Raw genomic sequence first — 18,259 nt, forward strand, 5'->3', positions numbered from 1 at the left:
TTTACAGGCAAAGGGAGGTGAGTCCACGTGCATAACCCGCTCGGCAGGTCGGCCCGCGGGGCGGAAGGGGAGCGGAGCGCCAGCTTCCGCAGGGGAGGGGAAGGCGGCCAGGAGAACGCGACCTCGAGGCGCTGGGCCTGGCCGGCCAGCCGCGCCCTACACCCGGCTCAGAGCAACCACTGAGTTTGGGAACCTTCCTGCGATCCTAGAGCGATCCCGGAAGTGCCTGCGGACGACGGAAGTCCCGGCAGCCGCCTCAGGAGCCGGGGCCGCTCTGCGGGAGCGCCTCGGTGGCCCCGGACGGCGGGCTGGGCCGGGAATGATGGGGGCGCGGGGAGGCCTCCGTGGCGTCTTTTCCGACGGCCCGGGGCGACACCGCGCGTGGTGGGGGGGGGCCTTCCGGGGCCGGGGAGCTGCGGCACAAGCCCTTAGGGAGGCGTGCACGTGGACCAGGGCGGAGAGTCCGAGTCCCCGTCAGTGGCCTACGTGACCCGCTTCTCCCACCGCACTCGGGTCGGCTCCGGGAGGCCGATCCGCTCTCTCTACAGCTCTTACCGCCTCAAGTGCTGACAGGTCCACTTTTCTTCGTCTGGCGTTTGTCTGTACTCCCAGCCTACGTCTACCCCGACGTTGGCGTGAGCTCCTCCAGGGCCGAAGTCTGTGTGTGTTCCGCTGTAATCAGGAGTAAGAGTTGCCCACTGCCCGGAAGTCCGCCTGGTGGGAGTATTGGCTCTTACTGTTGTGTTCACTGAGCACCTGAGGGGCTTGAAACAGGCCTGCACACGGTAGGAACTCATGAATGAACGAATGAAGTTCTTCCCAGAACATTACGATAAAGGAAGGAAACATTTTTTTTCTCATGAGCTAAGCTGTGTTAGTAAATTCTTCGTAGTAGGGAGCTGAGCTGGGCCCTGGAGATAGAGATCCCCAGCATAGAGGCTTCTAGGGCAACAGGGGGAAAAGGATAGCTTCTCCCCCCCCCCTTTTTTTAGTATTATATAAGTAACAAATAACCACCTGTCTAGCAGTGACAGGAAGTGCTGATGTCATCATTCTGGATCTCACCAGTAGGCACCTCCGGGTTATTTTATAATGCTAATCAATACCCAGCATCCAGTTTCAGCACCACAAACATCAGTGGCCAAATGACTGTTGGATTTCTCAGTGAATACAGAGCTAAAACAACAACAACAACAAAAAACAAACCACAGCACTTTGTTCCCAGGAAATAAGGCAGGTAGAAATTAAACTGTGGAGTGAAAAGAAAATGAAGTGTTTGTGAGCTCGTTGAGAACCCTGTGGCATACATGCTTCACTCTTAGGTTGTCTTTGTTGTGTATTCTTGCTGCTTGGTTGTTTTTGGTTTTGTAGGAGTCATTGCGACTTTCTTGGATATAAGCTACAAGATATTTGCTGTTACACATGGAATGAGACAAATGGGATTAACAATTTCTATTTTCCGACATTTTAGCAACTCAGTTTTCATGCTCTTCACACTGTTATAGTGTTATACCAAAGAATTTTACGTACTTATAGTCCTTAATCACTTAAAAGAACGCATCTTTTAGACATGGAAGAAAGTACTAATTATACAGGATTATTGCTAGGACTTAACCTTTTCTATACACGGGAATAAAATCCAGTTACTCTGAGGCATCCACTAAGTAACTTGAAGGTCTAAAAAAGTACATACCAACTGAATTGAACACATTCAAATAAAGAAATATATTTTTGTCCAAGACTCAGTCAATTATGAGTATCATTTAAAATTTACTGTCTCCAAAATTGTGATTATTTGGGGTCCTGGATATCAGTGTTTTTACTTTTTATCTCTGTATGGATAAAACCTCCCCTAACAGATGGCTTTTAGGGCAGAAGACATATCCTTGGTAGTGCCCCTTGTGGTCTTGTTTATTCACTGTGTAAGTCTGATTATACATGCGTATATATCTCATACTTTGGAGCACCCCGTATGGATTTTCTTTTTAGCTTCATTTGTTGCCTTTCAGTTTTATGGTGATAAAACTTTGTATGCATAACTATTTTTTTAAAAATTCTATTTCCCTTAAGATACATGCATATAATATGTATAGGAGCCCAGTACTCACAGTGACCACCTTTTAACTGTTGCCCTGCTTTTACCCATTGAAGGGTAGCTATCTTGTTCATTTAGTATCTATCTGCCTTTTTCCACCGCCTTTTCCTCTTTACTCCCTCCTCTATCTAGTTACTCCTAAATGATAGTCCTCACTGCAGACCACAACTGTGGGAGAGCAGGACCTCAACAGGTAGAAGAAACAATAAGAACAGGGACACACATAAATGGCAACAGCTCTATGCATGTGGCAAAAGTCAATTATTCCTGCCATTGGTCTGTGCTGAAAATAGTAATGGTAATGGATAAGATAGCTGGGCCTGCTGAGGTCAGTTCTCTGTTTCCTTGCAGCACCCTAGATAACGCTTCACTAAGACCCGTGCAGGTAGTCACATATGCAGTTCCTTGCTGCCCCTCATGTGATGCTTTCTTGGGTTATTTATCCTTCCTTGTTTCCACATACTTTACATTCTGATAAAACCAAGACTCAGCCCGGACTCACAGCTTCACCTCGGCTCCTGCACTTCTTGGTGGTGCAGCCCCTTCGGGCCTGTCTTTATTCCAAAGTATTGGACTCTGAGTAATCATTTCATCTCTTGTCAGAACATGCAATGCGGTACACAACTGCTTTCTTACTTTCAGTTAATTGGTGTAAAGTTGTGAAGGCATAGAATTTTGGAGTTAGAGACCCATGTTTAAATTAAAAACTTTAGTTTCATTTTTTTTTCTTACATATGTCACTGAATTATTCTAAACTTGAGTGTACCTATTTGTAAACATTATAATTCGAAAATTGCTCACTTGTAGGAATTAAATAATCAATATAAGCACCATAAATATAAGCCCAGCATAATTCCTGGCACATAGAGGATGTTCAATAAATATTACTTCTTGTCTCTTCATCTACTTGGCTTTCTATTAAATGTTTAGCAGCACCCACCTTTACCAATGGCCGTTTCTTTACATGTTTACCTAAAGGCCATCTAAGTCAAATCCGGCTTTGGCTCACTACTCTAAAGTAACCCAAACTTTTCAAATTCACCCTTTAAGTAGGTTGGATTATAACCCCTTTTAGTGCTAATTTAGGAACTAGAAACTCCTCCCATGTAATAGAACATATCCTGTGGTCCTTGAACTATCAGTGGCAGGTGGAGATGTTTCTTAAAAAACATTGGCATATCCCAGTGCAGTCTCTATCAAAATACCAACAGCATTTTTCACAGAGTTAGAACAAACCTAAAATTTGTATGGAATCACGAAAGACCCCAAATAGCCATAGCAACCTTGAAAAAGAAAAACAAAGCTGAAGGCATCACAATTATGGACTTCAAGTTCTATTACAAAGCTGTAGTAATCAAAATAGTATAGTACTGGCACAAAAAATAGACACATAGATCAATAGAACAGAATAGAAAACACAGAAATGAAGCATAACTATATGGTAAATTAATCTTCCACAAAGCAGGAAAGAATATCCAACAGGAAAAAGAGTCTCTTCAACAAATGCTATTGGGAAAACTGGACAGCAATGTGCAAAAGAATGAAACTGGACCACTTTCTAATACCATACACAAAAATAAAATCAAATGGATTAAGAACCTAAATGTGGGACCTAAAACCATAAAAATCCTAGAAGATCGCACAAGCAGTAACCTCTTTAACATTGGCTGTAGCAACTTCTTTTTATATATGTCTCCCAAGGCAGGGGAAACAAAAGCAGAAATAAACTATGGGGACTTCATCAAAATTAAAAACTTCTGCACAGCAAAGGAAACAATCTATAAAACTAAAAGGCAACCTGTGGAATGGGAGAAAATATTTGCAAATGATATATCTGATAAAGAGTTAATATCCAGAATATATGAAGAATTTATACAATTCAACACCCAAAAAACAAATAACCCAGCTAAAAAATGGGCAGGAAAAATGAACATTTTTCCAAGGAAGACATCCTGTTAATGGACATCAAAAGATGCTCATCATCACTTACACCAGGGAAATGCAAATCAAAACTACAATGAGATATCACCTTCCACCAGTCAGAATGGCTAAAATCAACAACACAAGAAACAGCATATGTTGGTAAGGATGTGGAGAAAGTAGAACCCTCTTGCACTGCTGGTAGGAATGAAAATTGGTTCAGTCACTCTGGAAAACAATATGGTGGTTCCTCAAAAAATTAAAAATAGAACGACTCTATGATCCAGCAATTGTACTAATAGGTATTTATCCAAAGAATATAAAAATACTAATTCAGGGGGTCCCTGGGTGGCTCAGCGGTTTGGCGCCTGCCTTTGGCTCAGGACCTAATCCTGGAGACCCGGGATCGAGTCCCATGTTGGGCTCCCGGCATGAAGCCTGTTTCTCCCTATGCCTGTGTCTCTGCCTCTCTCTCTCTCTCTGTCTATCATGAATAAATAAATAAAATATTTTTAAAAAATACTAATTCAAAGGGATACATGCACCCTGATGTAAGCAGCTTTATCTACAATAGCCAAATTATGAAAATAGCCCAAGTGTCCATCAAAGAACAGATCAAGAAGATATAGTGTATATTCACAATGAAATATTACTCAGCCATCAAAACAAATGAAATCTTGTCATTTGCAACAACAGGAATGGAGCTAGAGAGTATTATGCTAAGCAAAAAGTTAGTCAAAGAGAAATGTCATATGATTTCACTTATGTGGAATTTAAGAAACAAAACAAAAGAGCAAAGGAGCAAAAAGAAGAAAACAAAACAAAAAAACAGACTCAACTATAGAAAACAAACTGATGGTTACCAGAGGAGGTGGGTGGGAGGATGGAGAAACAGATGATGGGAGCTAAGAAGGGCATTTGTGATGAGCACCTAGTGTTGCATGGAAGTGTTGAATCACCACATTGTATACCTGAAACTAACAGTACACTGTGTTAACTAACTGGAACTTAAGTTAAAACTTAAAAAAAAAATTAGAACATTAGCAGATCCCTATAGGTTAATCATAGAACAGACCCTTAGGATTTTGAAGCAGAGCCATTCTCTTCAAATAACTACTCTCCTTTTGAGAAACAGCTTTTGGCTTGCTACTGGACCTTAATAGAGAATAAATACTTGGCCATGGACCACTAAGTTACCATGTGACCTGATCTGCTTGTCATGAGTTGGATGTTGTCTGATATACCAAGCCATAAAATTGGGAATACACAGCAGCTTCATTATTAAATGGAAGTTGTATATATACATGGTCAAGCTTGAGCAGGCTTGCAGACAAATAAGTTGCATGAGGAAGTGACTGAAATACTCCAGACCTTTACTCCTGCTACATTACTTCCTATTTGCTTGAAACTATGGCCTCATGGGGGAGTTTTCTATGAATAGTTGAATGAAAAAGAAAAAAACATGATTCTGCATGACATCTACAAAAGTTGACTTGCAGCACTGTAGGCCTATTCTGGGACAGTCCTGAAAGACGGTGATAAAATGAAATCCTCCCAGGAGACAGAACTTCAAGAATTGTACCTGGTTGTTCATTTTGTTTAGGAGAGAGAGGTGGCCAGAAGTATGAATCTATTAACAATTTATGGGCTGTAGCTCTTGGTTTGGCTGAATGGTTAAGGTACCATTGGAAAATTGAAACAAGGAAGTCTGGGTAAAAATATGTGAATAGATTTCTCCAAATAAGCAAAAATCTGAAGTTACATGTGTGCCATTTATTGCTTACCAATGGGTGATCTCAGCAGAGGAGGATTTTTTTTTTTTAATAATTGCATGGATAGGATGACCTGTTCTGGGGCTATCAGTCAGCCTCTTTCCCTGGGATCCTGAACAAAGGGGCCATGGATGCAGGGATTCAGGCTCACTTCCACTTACCAAGGCCAACCTAGTTAGAGCCACTGCTGAGTACCCAATCTGTCAACGGCAGAAACCAACACTAAACTCCCAATATGCATCATTTCTTGATGCAATCAGCCAGCTACTTGACTGAAGTACAATGACCATGAAGTACAATGGACCATGTCCACCATTTTGTACACACTAGAATACACACTTTGGATATGGATTACCTTCCTGGCCTATAGTGCTTCTGCCAAAACTGCCTTCTGTGGACTTACAGAATGCCTCATCCACTTTCATAGTATTCCACACGGCTTCACTTCTGACCAAGGAACTATTTCAAAGCAAATGAAGTGGGTATTGGGGCTGTGTTCATGGAGTTCACTAATCTTACCATAGTCCTCATCATCTGGAAGCAGTTGAGTTGATAAAACAGTAAAATTACCTTTTATTTATTTATTTTTTTAAATTTTTATTTATTTATGATAGTCACAGAGAGAGAGAGAGAGAGAGAGAGGCAGAGACATAGGCAGAGGGAGAAGCAGGCTCCCAGCTAGGGGCCCGATGCAGGACTTGATCCCGGACCCCAAGATCACGCCCTGGCCAAAGGCAGATGCTCAACCGCTGAGCCACCCAAGCGTCCCGGTTAAGGGGTTTCAAAATGAGTGTGAATCAGGTAAGAGAGGAATGAACACCAGCTAAGACATTTTTTTTTAATGGGGAAGGAGAGGGAGAAGATGTTGTATCCTCTCCTGAGAAAAGAGTTAGTGTAGTCATGGTTTTATGGGGATTCTGGTATCATGTAGATGGAAGTACAGCTTTGTAATGTCGATATTAGGCAATTAAGTATGGTTAAGAAGATGTGTATTGGTACCAAGATTGACAAGGGATGATGGATTGTGATGGCTTGTGATGTGCCAACTTGGCCAAGCTAAATTACATTCCCCAGAATTCTCTTTCTTAGTATGTTGCTGTTAGAGGGGGGCACTGCAGGAAGACTGTCTCCTCAGAATTACAGGCAGGAGGGAGGTAACAGCCATTATGTAGCCTACATACATTGTTGCTAATCACCTGGCTCACTTGGTTGGTGTGAGGCAGCACCTGGGCTTATAGTTGTTCTCTCTTCCCCTGGATCCTCCTTGTGCTTCTTTGACTCCTTGTGCTTTGACTTCTGATCCAACTGCATTTAACTCCACAATGAAGGGCCCCGTTTTCACAGGATAACTTTATCACAAAAATCAGAGGCAATAGGAATGGACACAGGTACTAGATGGCTTGTTATCTTCCCTTTCTGACTACATGCTTGTGGGCCCTGGAGCCTCACAGAGACTGTTTAGCCAGACCCCCGAATGCATAAGTCTATTGACAGACAGACCGATGGGTACATAGATGATAGGTTGGTAGGTAGATATCATGTGTTTTCTGGTTGAACTCTTACTGATACAATGGAAAATATGACTCTCTGAACGCAGAATCTTTGGCCCACACCCCTTCTGTGGTGGTCTTTTTCTTTCTTTCTTCTGGTCATTAAAATTTGTGGCTTTGTCTTTATTTGAAATACATGCAAACTTGAGTTCTTCTTCAATTTCTTTGTTCCACTTCCACAGCAGGCATAGTATTACCAGTGATTTTCAAAAATGAGTGTAAGCAAATCAACCACCTGGGGATCTTGTTAAATGTAGGTTCAGATTCTGTAGGTCTGAATCTTAATTTTTAATAATTTCCCAAGTGATGCTTGTAATATTACTTGTATTAATTTTCTGTTGCCACCTTAACAGATTACCACAAACTTGGTGGTTTAAAACAACATAAATTTATTATTTCCTCCTTCTTTAAGTCAGAAATCCCAGTTAACTCAACTGGCTTCTCTACTCCAGTTCCACAAGGCCAGAATCAAGGTGTCAGCCATTTGCATTCTTCCTGGTAGGCACTTGGAAAGAATCTGATTCCAAGATCATTCAATGGTTGTTGGTGGAATTCAGATCAGAACTGAGTTCTCTATATCCTGATGAAAGAAAGCAAAGAAGAGCTGATCAATGGAGGAACACTGTGTTTATGGATTTAAAGACAGAACACAATAAAGATATCAGTTCTCCCTATACTGATTTATAGGTTTAATACAGATCTTATCAAAATCTCACCAGGAATTTTTTGTAGATATAAATAAGCTTACTCTAAAATATATACAGGGGGCACCTGGGTGGCTCAGTGGTTGAGCATCTGCCTTTGGCATGATCTTGGGGTCTGGGAGGACAGATGTGGACAGAATATCTTAGAAGAGAATTTTGTTTTCATCTTCTTCCAAGGAAGAGGCAACCATTCATCTTGGATTCCTTAGTGCATGACCTAACCTAATTCAGGTTTGCTGAATGAATGGCTATAAACAGAGTTTGTTAGAAATAGGAAAGAAAAATTTATTTCTGGAAATAGGAATGTGAACACTGGTCTCCACCAATAGGGATTTTATGTTAATATGAGAGAGCAAGTAGAATCAATCAATCTTCAGAACTATTCATTCATCAAGTCTGCCAGGTGCTGAGGATACAAGAGCCAGTCATTGATCTCTGTGTTCAGCTTTATACTTTCTCTATCCTGATCTGAAGCAGGGGAGGGAGGCACAATCACTATTTCCTAGATTCTTATTGTCAGTTGCAGTAACTAGAGAACAAAAGGTGGGGGAGAGGGGACGAGCATGGTTCAAAGTTTCAGTATCTTCTATTCAGCAAATACCCCAAACTACAGTACCATAACTGTCAGCTCTATGGGTCAACATGACCAGGCCACAGGGTACCCAGACATGTGGTCAGATGTTATTCTGGGTGTGACTTGGCTATGAGGATGTTTTGGGAGGAGACCAGCATCTGAACTGATATCAGTTCATGTCAGTGCTGAACTGATATCAGTGCATAAAGAAGAATCTCTTCCATAATGTGGGTGGCCCTCATCCAGTCAGTTCAAGGTCTGAACAGCACAAAACGCTGACGCTCCCTTGATGAGGGGAGCTCCTCTTGCCCGACTGCCTTAAACTGGGACATCAATCATTTCCTGCCTCAAATTCACATGGGTTCTGGTTTTGAACTGGAACTTACACCATTGGCTCTCCTGGGTCTCCAGCTTGCCAACTGCAGATCCTGAGACTTCTCAGCCTCCATAATCATGGGAGTAAATTCCTTATAATCAATATCTCTCTTTTTTTCAGATTTTATTTATTTATTCATGAGAGACACAGAGAGAGGCGGAGACAGAGGCAGAGGGAGGAGCAGGCTCCATGCAGGGAGCCGGGTGTGGGCCTCTATCCCAGGACACTGGGATGACACCCTGAGCCAAAGGCAGACGCTCAACCACTGAGTCACCCAGGTGTCCCAAACAATCTCTTTCTATATATTTATATCCTATTAAGTATGTTTCTCTGGAGAACCCTAATACATGTATATACAGAAATTCTGGAAATCATGCAATGCATTTTTATTGGTTTAAGAATTCACTCAAAATAACCCTATGGTTTTTACTGTAATATAAATAATTTACATTAGGATTTGTTAGATTTGTGATCCCTAAAAATTCTGGAGTACCAGGCCTTGGAAACTGTCATAAAAGTGGGGACTTGGACAATCTGCAAAGGATTTTGGATAAGCAGGGGACAATATATCACAATGACAAAACCATTAACTATGCGAAGTAACCAGAAAACCTTGCTATATTCAAATTCCAGACTGATGTTGTAAACAGAGAAGAAGCTGTGGGTGCCAGGAACCATGTGAGAAGTGTGGATTCAAACACAAAAGCATATTTCTCCAGTAAGTTTGCAGGACAGCGTCATTCTAGGAAATGCTTTTGTAGAAGCAACTCCACTTGAAATATAAATAATCAATACTACAGTTCATCCTTGAACAACAGGGGGCTGGGGTGGCAGTCTCCTGCCCAGTTGAAAAATCCATATATAATTTTTTACTCCCCCAAAATTTAATTACTAATAGTCTACTGTTGATCAGAAACCTTACCAATAAAGTTAACATGTATTTTTTGTTGTACGTATTATATACTGTATACTTACAATAAAGTAAACTAGAGGAAAAATGTTATTAATAAGCTATACATATAGTATTGATTTATTGAAAAAAATCTGCATATAAGTGGACCTGTGCAGTTCAAACTAGTGTTGTTCAAGGGTCACTGTTCTTCTAATAATGGCGACTTGAAAAAAGTTTTCTCACAAAACTGCAACTTTGACTATCATGAAGAAAAATAAAGATGGTCTACAAAGTATGCTTAAGAAAAGTTGATAGCAGAGAGGCGCCTGGGTGGCTTAGTTGGGTAAGTGTCTGACTCTTGATTTCAGCTCGGGTCATTATCTCAGGGTCCTGGGACTGAGCCCCAAGTGGGTTCTGCACTCAGCAGGGAGTCGGCTTAATATTCTCTCTCTCCCTCTGCCTGTCCACTCTCTCACATGCACACTTTCTCTAAAACAAATAAATACATTTAAAAATTTTTTTAAGATTTTATTTATTTATTCATGAGAGACACACAGAGAGAGAGGCAGAGACACAGGCAGAGGGAGAAGCAGGCTCCATGCAGGGAGCCGGACGGCGGACTCGATCTCGTCTCCAGGATTACGCCCTAGGCTGCAGGCAGCGCTAAACCGCTGCGCCACCAGGGCTGCCCGATACATTTTTTTTAAAGGAAAGAAAAGTAGATAGGCTGAGGAATTAACTTAACGGCTAAAATTGTCATCATGACAATTGAGGAGATGATACCCCACCGGTGACTTAGAAGTTAACACGTAAGAAGACCAAGAAGGCTACACACTAATAATGGAGTGTTGAAACCATAAGATATAACTTGCTTTAAATATTTGGTATGAATCTACCGACCTGAAGTAGTCTGAACTTAGCAGGCGTGAGTCGTGAATCACAGTCTACTATACTTTCCGGTGTAGTGGGTGGTGGGCAGGATAGTGTCTTCAGCTTTACAGAGCATGTGCTTAGGCCTAAGAGGGCTGAAAGCTCAGAACCAAGATGCTGAGCATTAGTAAATTTATCTTTTTACTCTGATTTGATTAATTTTCACACTATCTGCATAGGAATATCTTCTCTGCAAAGAGTAGCAATATTAAAGAATGGCATTCCATGACTGGCGTTCATTCACAGTGATTTACTGATGAGGAACCTGTCTGAGGTATTCACATTGGAATGCCCCATCTGGTCAAGAAATTTGGATTCCTTCTATAACAGTAGTCTCACTCTCACCCCACCCCCCCAAAAAATGCACTAGATTAACTCAGAATTAGACACAAGCTCAAATGACTGTAGTGAGAAGTTCCTCAGAAATCTACATATCATATCCAGAGCTGTAGGGTATCTCACAGTTATATTTAATGTATGTTTATGAGCACCTGTGTTCAAGGCACAAGGGGGAGTAGAAGATGTCATGGATCTGACCGACTGATGGAGGATTCTTTATAAGCAAAACGGTCAGAGCAGCAGCTCCCAACAGAGCCTTCTGCCCAGGAGACATCCTAAGGTGCCAGCTGGAGGTGGTTAGCCAGTCTGGAAGCCCACTTCAGTCCAGTAGGTAAGAATAAACATTTCAGGTCCTACCCCTTCCAGACAACTCTCCCGTAGCCTCCTATCAAACAAGCTGCTCCCCACCCACCTTCTAGAATGCAGAAGACAATACATCTCAGCCAGACTCTGTCTTCTGACATAAGATGATGGGAAGTGGTAAACAAAGTCCCAGCCCAGTTTCTGTGGTCAGAAAGGGTTCCCAGTGGCTTCAGGCCAATGAGCAATGAGCACCAGCTCTCACATGTACGACGGGGGTCACTGTGATGGAACTTTTTTCCCAACGTGGCTTCTCTGATGTTGAACAAGGTAGGAAGTTCGTGTGAAGCCTTTTCCACAAGTGTCACACTGAAAGGGTTTCTCACCAGTGTGGATTTTGTGGTGTTCGAGAAGGCTTCTATTCTGAGTGAAACTTCTCTCACACTCGGTACACTTATAAGACACGGGAGCCTCGTTATTTTCCCACTGGCCCTCCCCCCTCCCCTGATACTCCCAGGTCTCTCCACGTTCAGGATCCTGCACGTTTTTGTCAGCATGGATCCTCCGGTGTCTCAGGAGGTGTGAGTTCCGCCTAAAAGCCTTGCCACACAGGCTACACTGGTATGGCTTCTCCCCCGTGTGGATTTTGTGATGTTCAAGGAGGCTGCAGCTCTGGCTGAACGTCTTGCCACAGTCCTCACACTCATAGGGCTTTTCCCCAGTGTGGGTTCTCTGGTGTTTGATGAGGTTTGAGCTGTGACTAAAGACCTTGCCACATTCCTCACACTCATACGGTTTCTCCCCAGTGTGGACCCTCTGATGGATGACAAGGGCAGAGCTCCCAATGAAGGTCTTGCCACAGTCTTCACATTCGTAGGGTTTCTCCCCAGTGTGGATTCTCCTATGTTTGGTCAGGCCTGAACTCTGAGCAAAACTCTTTCCACATTCATGACAATAGTGCCGCCTATTTCCTGTGGCATTTTTCTGCTTTCTTGGTAACCGGCCCTCCTGTTCACCAGCTTCTGCACAGGCAGGAATGCGGGAGACGTCTTCACCCAGGTGGCAGGGTATTTCCCCAGGCTCTTGTCCTGGACGTTCCTCCCCTGGGAGCAGGTCCGTGATCTCAGCCTGTGTGTCCCCACCTGAAATAACAAGTGGCCAGACAATTCAGTTATGCCCTGCCACAGCCTTCCAGGTGCTGGGATGAGGACGACGGGTGCTGGGGAGGAAGGAGACCTGAGCATAGGCATGGGGCCGTCAGGAGCAGGGTTCACCCCGGGCGTGGAGGAAGGTGGGGAGGACTGGGCGCTGGGGACACATGCAGAGGCTCTCAGTCCCGAGGACAAAGGCAGACCCTGCACTGGGGCTGATGCTGGGAGGGCGGGGCAGAAGACAGCAGTGAGCAGGCCAGGGCAGCTTGTGAGACGTGCACCTTGTGAGACGTTTCTGTAAGAAGTGGCGCAAGCAGGAACTTAGACACTGATCCCTCACAAGGAATAGCAGCAGGGATTCTGCTCCCAGACAAGGGCAGGTCTCCAGCAGAACTGGCTTGGGGAGGAAAGATCTGAGCTGGAGCTCCTGCCAAACTGTCATGGAGCTGTGGCAGCTCAGACGAGGTAGGTTGTCACCCTGTGTGTCCTGTGCCCCCATCTCCAGGTCAGTTCTGCCGTCGGTTCCAAGTCACCTGTCGCTCTCAGGCTCTGTGGTCCCAGGGCCCATTTCCTGAGGAGGACCCAGCTGGCCTCTGTTGAGGCCAGCAGCAGGGAGGGGTGAACACTCCCCGTACACCTCCTGTGAGCCGGGCCCGTGCTGGGAGTTGCACCTGCTGCATCCCACTTAACCAGAACACCGGCAGCACAGGAGAAGCAAGGTCACGAGGGTGAGGGTGAAAGAGCCAGTCACACATGTGCTTAGCAGCTGGGGTTCAGAAATGGTGGCTCTGAATGCAAACACAGTCCCAACAGCTTCTCGCAGCCCAGGAGGTTTGAACCGACAAAGGATGCCAAGAAGCCCTAGGAAACCAGCCCCCAACAGTCTTACCCAGGGGAGTCGGGCCGCCACAGTTCTCCTGCCTCTCATCTCTGTGGAAGCTGCCCCGAGATGAATCCAGCTGTGTCCACACAGAGCAGAAAGCCAGGGCCATATCTTCAGTTTTCAGCAAGCCCTGAAACAGGACATGAGCCCACCTCGTTCTTCTTCTCCAAAGTCACACCCACAGCTGGGCACAGGCAGTGAACATCCCTTCTAAAGGGGCTCTCTTTAAAAAGATCAAGTGTGGCCCACTATGCCTCCTTCACCCGCTCTCTGAGAACGTCTTTGTAAATATATACACATATATGTGACCATTAAGAAAAGAAATATCACACACATTAGGAAAAATACTTTCGTATTTGGATCTAAATAGTTCAGAACGTAAAAGGGTTTGGGACACAAGGACCAGGACAGTGAAAGGAGGGGAAGCATACACAAAGCTTTCAAAATATTTGTGCTGTGCTTTGGCAGAGTGCTAGCGGGGGCTTATTTATAGTAGCGATTTTTTAAAATACAAGGAGACCTCAGTCTGAAGTGAAGAAAACCAGGGAAAACATTATAGGGCCTCAAATGCTGAAGAGGACGTGAAAGACCGGGTAAGGTATTAAAGTCCAGGTTCAGTAAAGAGCATTCAGATTTTAGTATTCTAGCTTAGCCTAAAAGAACATGCCTCATCTAATCCTTCAAGTTTCAGTCCCCAGAGGTCAGAAGTCCTGTGTTTATAGCTCTAACAGCACAATTGATGAATCTTTAAAAAACAAAGCTAAATCGCCATCACAACAAAACGTTGTTTGTATTTGCTAAATTGCCCAGTGGAAGAAGAAAATCCCACTGATAACGGGAGCTGACCAAACAGATGGGGGAAGACTGGGGAATCACACAGCACCCTGCTCTAGGAGTAAAACAGGAAAATTCTTGTAAGTGGGCTCCAAAATAAAGGCGGAGGACAGTGAACAGCCTTGGGATAGATGAAAAAAACTCCAAGTCCACAGGGACAGAGGATGAGGGAGGAGGAGTGGGGAGAAAGGGACCTACCGGGAATCCCACGGGCAGGAGGGCTGCTAGGGAGGGGGCTCCAGCTCACCTGGGGCTCTGGGGGCAGCCTGGCAGCCACCACTGTGTCTCCTCTGCAACACCCTCCTGGGCCAAGCCCAGGAACCTGGAGAACTAAGAAGGAAAGACGCTCTGGATGAGATGGACCCTGGTACCCAGCCTCCCTGACCTGTAGATTCCCAGTGCAAAAACGGGGCCCGTAAATTCCCGTCAGCAGGCTCCTACAGAATCGCTCCTTTCCTGAATGCCTGGTCCCTACCGGCTCCCATACTAGGGCCTGAAGAGGCGTGATGAGCCCCTGCAGATATGCAACCTGCAACCTCAGCAGGCAGGGTCCTGGGGAGCGGGGAGGGAGGGAGGGACGGTGACAGGAAAGCAACACAGAAAGACAACAAAGCTTTCCATTTGAAGATCTTTAGTCTTGAATTTCGCTGAGAGAACGGATAAGAAGATTCTTGATTTAAAATAACTCTTTAGTAGCTCTTAGTGTGTTTCTGCTTTAGTTTTAAAAAACTAAGAAGAGTCAGATGAGGCTAGGCCCAGAAAGAAGAAAATGAAGTCTTATATAAGGAGGTGGGTAACTTCCAGTTTTCCTGGAAGAGCTGAACTTTGCAAGGGGCAGAAAACCGATTAGTTTAGGTCAGAACCTCTGTGGAAAAATAAAGACTGCCTGTTGGCTGGTGTGTCCCAGGGCTGCGTGTCTTGGGAACAGGCCCAAATGTGTACAGCAGAAGGGCACCCAGTGCTTTCCCATGGAGTGATTTCACCCTGTCCTAGTTACACACCAAGGATATAGGAGACTTACACTCTTTGACTTGCAGAGTCCTACGCTGTCTGGGATATTATGGCTGGCTTTACATTTCTTGCCTTATGGTCTTCATAGCACTTACCAATAACTAAAATTATCATTACTTTATTTGCCATCTTTCCTATTAGAGTGTAAGCTCCAGTGGAGCAAGAAATCTGTCTACTGACAACTGTCACCCTGGGGCCAGAACACTAGCTACCACATAGGTCATCTCCACAAATTCACGTTCAATGAATGGAGATCACTGTGATATTAAGAAGTCAATTCTTCCCAAACACCAGTGTTAATCGAGTCATTCCAGTCACCAATTTAATGAAGTCTTGTTTACTTCTCGAACTTTCCCTGTCATCTCAGTCTCAAAGTAAAGCAGGTCTCTGATGGGCATATAAAGAACCTGTCAACAGGTCTGGCTATTTTTTTTTAAGATTTTATTTTTTTATTCCTGAGAGACACAGAGAAAGGGACAGAGACACAGACAGGAGGGACAAGCAGACTCCCTGCAGGGAGCCGGATGTGGGACTCGATCCCTGAACCGGGATCATGCCCTGAGCCAAAGGCAGACGCCAACCTCTGAGCCACCCAGGCATGCCAACACGTCTGGCTTTTAAATGAAGTTGGGTGAACTCTAGAATTCATAGTCCCCAGAAGATAACACTCACCTCTGTCTGGTGAGGCCTGGGATCCCAGAGATTCATGCTTGAGCAAAGCCTTCATTGGCTGCAACTGGGTGTTCCGTGGCCTCTGAGCTGGTGTCAACGCTGCCACCTTACAACAGAGTAGTTGCCCCTCAACACCACCTGGGATCTGGAAGGCATTCACTTTGTATTTATAAAAACTTCTATTATGCTTTCCATGTGCTTGCTAGTACTTTCTATTTCCAGGCACTATTTCTAAGAGCTTTATGAAGATTAATTCTTTTAATGCAGAAAACAACAACTCTATGAGCCAGGTACTAGTATTATCTGTAGTTTTAGAGATAAAACCCTGTAGAGGCCCGGGGCTGAAACAGGTTGCCCAAGGTCACCCCGCTAATACGTGAAGGTGCTAGGATGGGGGCACAGGCAGGACCCCAGAGCCCAAGCTCTTAACCACTACTGGGTGCTCCCTCGTTATACACAGTGTGCTCTTTGGAAATTAGTGTTAAGTTTCTGACTACTTGAATTTTTTTTTTTCACTGAAAAGTGAAGACAATAATTTCTAGCTCACAAGGCCTGAAGGGCCGGCAACTTAGATGACAGTATGTGAAATCACCTCACACAGAGCCTGGTATATGGTGTGTCCTTATTAAATGCAAGTTCCTTTCCGGACACTTGTAATTAGTTCTGAAGTCACTTTCATTATCATTAGCTTATGTGCAGCTGAGAATTTCCACGTCCTTTGTACAAGATGCAAAACCTGAAAGGAACTTGAAATGACTTTTCACTGTTCTAGGGCTCGAGAACAATAGTGCCAATTGAAGAAGCTTGGTCTCCTGGTCACCAGCTATCTGGTATGTGTCCCGCGAAAGGATCACACAAAAATACGGGATAATGCACATAGAAAATGGTCTACAAGAAGCAGGAAGATGCAGTTAAAAATGAACCCAGAGGTTCCTAAGAGGAACCTGTGGTTCATCCACTCCCTTCCAAGTGTTCTATGAATGTAAAAATGAAACGTATTTCTACTTTTACTAGTGTCTAAGCAAAATTCAGTCATTCTTTCGATTATGAATGGCAGCAACAAACCAAAATGTTATCAGCCGAAGCAGGCACAGCCAGGCAAACCCTGTCAAGGTCATTCAGCACCCTGTGAAACTGTACCGGTTAGGGGCGGGTCGCTACGGCTTACTCTTTGGTGCATTAACTTTAAAAAAGCACATATATAAAAAAAATAAAAAATAAAAAATAAAATAAAAATAAAAATAAAAAAATAAAAAAGCATATATATAATTTTATCACTAATTGGTTTCATGCTGTTAACTGTATCCCAATATATTCGAGTACTTTTGTAATCCCTTATGTTCTCAAAAATACTAGCATGAGGAGGGGTCCGTGGACTCTTCCCGAATGGCAAAGAGGTTCACCAGACCAAAAGAGCCCGAGACCTTCTCAATCTGACAGAAACGGCCCTCACTCGGATCTTGAGACTTCAGGAAGAAGAAACAGAGCGCGGCTCTCAGATACTCAGCCTTTTGCCTCTACCTGCGGCCCCCGCTCGTCCAGCTGCCTCTGCAGATACTCCAGGAGCACCACCGCCTCGTCCCCGCTCTCGGGGTGCTGCTCCCGCACCCAGCCCCGGAGCTCCTCGGGCAGGATGGTCAGGAACTGCTCCAGCACCAGCAGCTCCAGGATCTGCTCCTTGCTGCGGGACTCGGAGCCTGGTGAGGGCCTCGTGGGGCCGCTTGATCTCAGGGTATCGGAAGTTCCAGAAGCGCGGTTGTGAGTTTTCTGAACCCCGAACAGGGCTGGCCTCCTCCTAAAGGTAGAAGCCTCTTCCTCTTCCACCTTTATGACCAGAAGACACATCTGGTTCTCTGCAGATTGGTTGTCCAAGGCGGTGCTGGCCTTCAACTCTAGCCCTCCTGGGCCAAGGCAGTACTTGGGCCTCACTCTAGCCGGCAGCTTTTTTTCTGCTGAAGATTCCTGGAAGTGGGAAATCATTATTAACCAGTAATAGTACTAGCAGTCCCCTCCTCATGCCCAGGGGTCAAGGTCATTGTTAAAGAGATCCAGGTCACTAATCCATGAATAAATATGGCCAAGATAAGTGAATCTGAGTCTCATCAAGTCTCTAGATCCAAGTAGCAGCAAACAGGTGAAATACAGAAACAAAGTAAAGTTTTTCAAACCTCCCTACATATCAGAATCACTAGGGAATTTTAAAATATCCTGATAACCTTGGCTGAACCAGGATCAATTACATCAGTCTGTGAGGGA

At 44.3% G+C, this 18,259-nt stretch overlaps 1 protein-coding gene across 1 annotated transcript; it reads right to left on the reverse strand.

Moving 5' to 3' along the window:
- Window positions 1-7,709: 7,709 nt before the first annotated feature.
- Window positions 7,710-17,998, reverse strand: LOC140626126 (zinc finger protein with KRAB and SCAN domains 4-like). Its single transcript, XM_072813723.1, is given in 8 exon segments — window positions 7,710-7,917; window positions 10,784-12,594; window positions 13,493-13,616; window positions 14,568-14,650; window positions 16,004-16,148; window positions 17,525-17,696; window positions 17,698-17,800; window positions 17,803-17,998. Coding segments are annotated over 7 exon segments (1,671 nt in total). The 5' UTR covers window positions 17,984-17,998; the 3' UTR covers window positions 7,710-7,917; window positions 10,784-11,731.
- Window positions 17,999-18,259: the final 261 nt, after the last annotated feature.

Source organism: Canis lupus, chromosome 37 (assembly GCF_048164855.1).
Source record: "Canis lupus baileyi chromosome 37, mCanLup2.hap1, whole genome shotgun sequence".
Taxonomy (NCBI): Eukaryota; Metazoa; Chordata; class Mammalia; order Carnivora; family Canidae; genus Canis; species Canis lupus.